This window comes from Camelina sativa, chromosome 13 (assembly GCF_000633955.1).
Source record: "Camelina sativa cultivar DH55 chromosome 13, Cs, whole genome shotgun sequence".
NCBI classification, from domain to species: Eukaryota; Viridiplantae; Streptophyta; class Magnoliopsida; order Brassicales; family Brassicaceae; genus Camelina; species Camelina sativa.
The window spans coordinates 11,049,561-11,052,238 of NC_025697.1; the positions used below are offsets into that span (position 1 = coordinate 11,049,561).

A 2,678-nucleotide genomic window follows, 5' to 3' on the forward strand; every position below is an offset into this window, starting at 1 on the left:
GATTCCTTTCACACACTATCCAATATAGATGAACTGTATCCATTTTTATCATCCCAGAATTTAGACCAAAGCATTACACCTCCATACTTTCTAGACTTCTTTAGCATCAGAAGAATCTGCGAAGTAAGTACATCTGGTGGGATATACCCACTTCCCACGGCTTCAGGAGCTGCCGGAAGACCCAAGAAGATTTTTTGGGCTGTAATTGAAGTGGTCCACTTGTTCCACGAATCAAAGAGGTTTTGAGTATTACCAGAAGTGTATGAACATGGTGGATTGTTGTAGAATTGGATCCAAACATAGTCAAAAAGTTTAGTGTTGAGAGCAGTTCCCATTAATCTGTCTGGAAATGGACATTGAGGAGCTCCTGTTAGATATACTTTTCTTCCTCTGTGGTTAAACTTTGAGAGAGACCTATCCAAACAAAAACAACAATAATAATTAAAATCTAGTTAATTTGTTATTTTCACACAAAAAAAAAATAGTCAAGACAGATGAGGAATTTAAACACCTATATATTATATCTTTATCAAACTTTTTTTATATTGTAACCAAGAAGTTCGAAGATATCCATAATCTTCTTTTCATAAATAGTTTTTTTCCAGTCACGTTATTACTTGTCATAAAATATTTATTCATAATGTTTCCGTAATTACTATACCTGGCGAGATCATCCCAGTGTTGAGGAGAGCCAAGTTCAATATTGAAATCGATACCGTCAAGAACAGCATCACCTAACGGACGTGACGATGATTTCCCTCCCAAGAAGTTGTTCCACAGGTAATTCGCGACGACTTTTGCGTCCTCTCTAGACCCAATGGAGTAGTTTCCGATTCCGCCGCCGAGAGACAACATAACCTTACAAAACAATTGAAAAAATAAATGTGATTTCATTAACTTAATAGTAGGATCAAATTTTGGGGAAGTAAATATAAACAATTTATTTTCTATTTCAGAAAAAGTCATCTAAACCAACCTTGATGCCACGAGACTGACAATCTTTGACCTGAGAACCAATACGAGTACAAGTGTTGGCCGCAGGGTTGCAGTGGCCGGCGAGGTTGAGCTCCGGTGTTTGGCCATTTCCGAATTTCACAAGAAAGGCGACGTTGACGTAAGCATACCGGCCGGTCGCACACGTGGCTGAGAGATTACCTTCGTTGCCGTTTTGGCCCCAATAGATGGCTATGCCACCTCTGGATGCATCGGAAGGTTTGGTGAAAAAGCAGCTTAGCAATAAGAGAAAATATATAACATGCTTGACAAGATTTATGTTAGTCATGTTTTTTTCGTTAACGATGTTTTGTCTTCTTTATGGTTATGTGTTTGTTTGTTATTGCTTTTGACTTTTGTTTGCTTTTACTTTCTCTTTTATATATCTTATCTACTTATATTATTTAATATTAAGGAAAAATGTCATTTAATACATGAACTTTCAAATTTAAGTAAAAAAACCATGAACTTTGTGAAAAGCCATTTAATACATCAAGTTTTGTTGCGTAGCTGTTTAAAACATCAAATATAGTTAATTAAACCAAAAACAATATGCTGTTAAATGGCAAAATAACGGTTGTTAATTGCTCAGTTATCTTATTTAACGATATGTCTATTGTGACTTGGTCAACGATATTTGGTGTTTTAAATGACTAGTCAACAGATTTTTATTTTTTTAATAAAGATGTACCTATAACAAAGCTGATGTATTTGCAACAGAGAAAGAAACGATTATGGAGGAAGAACTTGAGCACCTTTGTATTTTCTCTCTTAGCTTTTCAATTTATATATATATTTTTTTTATTTGTAGCAACTGTGGTTAAGTAACCTCCGTTAGTCATGGTCCTATCATTCTCTTTGATCTTGGGTTAGATGTAAACTTCTCTATAACCTAGGGATATAGATAGACTCCTCTTGTACAACTGGTCTGGTCCGAAGTTTTCGGGGTTATAAGCAAAATAAAAATAAAAAAAAATAAAAAAAGTTGGCAAAATCTAGATTCAAACACTTGTAATGTTGAACCCAACTATTTAATTAGAACAAACGCATGACAATGAAAAGAAATATGTAAATATATATTGATTTGTTCATTTATGCTTTCTATGACGGCGATGACATATAGTTTATTATTTTAGAAATTTCATTATACTCTCAATTTTGAAAATAATGCAAAATTATAATATTTTTAAATTTGAATAAATTTTGAGAGTTTTCTATTTTTTTTATCCTTCTGTAAATAATTTATTATTTATATAAAAAAATATAAAGTAGCAGAACAAACTATATAAAGAATATATTATGCTGTCTAGATATTGTGTATATTCAACTATCGATTTTTCTTCCCAATATATGTATTATATGATTATTCTTAGGATACAAATATTGTACAATTGAAACTAGATGATTGTCAATGTGATCTGAGGTACCCATTGTGTATTAATTGTTTTGTATTATTTATGAAAGTTTAATTATGAGTATGTTTTTCGTATGATTTATAATTTATAAGAAAGAATGGTATGTAACTATAGACATCAATTATTTTCTTAAAAAAAAATTAACAAATTTAAGTTCTTAAGTTGGAAAAGAAAATAAAATAATTCAAATAAGAATTTAGATGGTCGTTCTATCATGATTAAACAAGTAAGTGTCTTCCCATAAACCCACTACTTATAATTTAAATGGCA

At 31.7% G+C, this 2,678-nt stretch overlaps 1 protein-coding gene across 2 annotated transcripts in view; it reads right to left on the reverse strand.

The window, feature by feature from the left end:
• Window positions 1–1,323, reverse strand: part of LOC104736420 (acidic endochitinase) — a 2,517-nt gene extending 1,194 nt beyond the window's left edge. Inside the window, exons 1-3 of one of the 2 annotated variants that reach the window (XM_010456396.1) lie at window positions 977–1,323; window positions 662–858; window positions 7–414 (exon numbers count right to left, since the gene is read on the reverse strand). In XM_010456396.1, coding sequence (XP_010454698.1) covers window positions 9–414; window positions 662–858; window positions 977–1,282 — 909 coding nt within the window. In that variant the 5' untranslated portion in view covers window positions 1,283–1,323 and the 3' untranslated portion in view covers window positions 7–8. Of the gene's footprint in view, window positions 1–6; window positions 415–661; window positions 859–976 lie in introns of those variants that run through there. The other variant, XM_010456397.1, reaches the window with a different exon arrangement.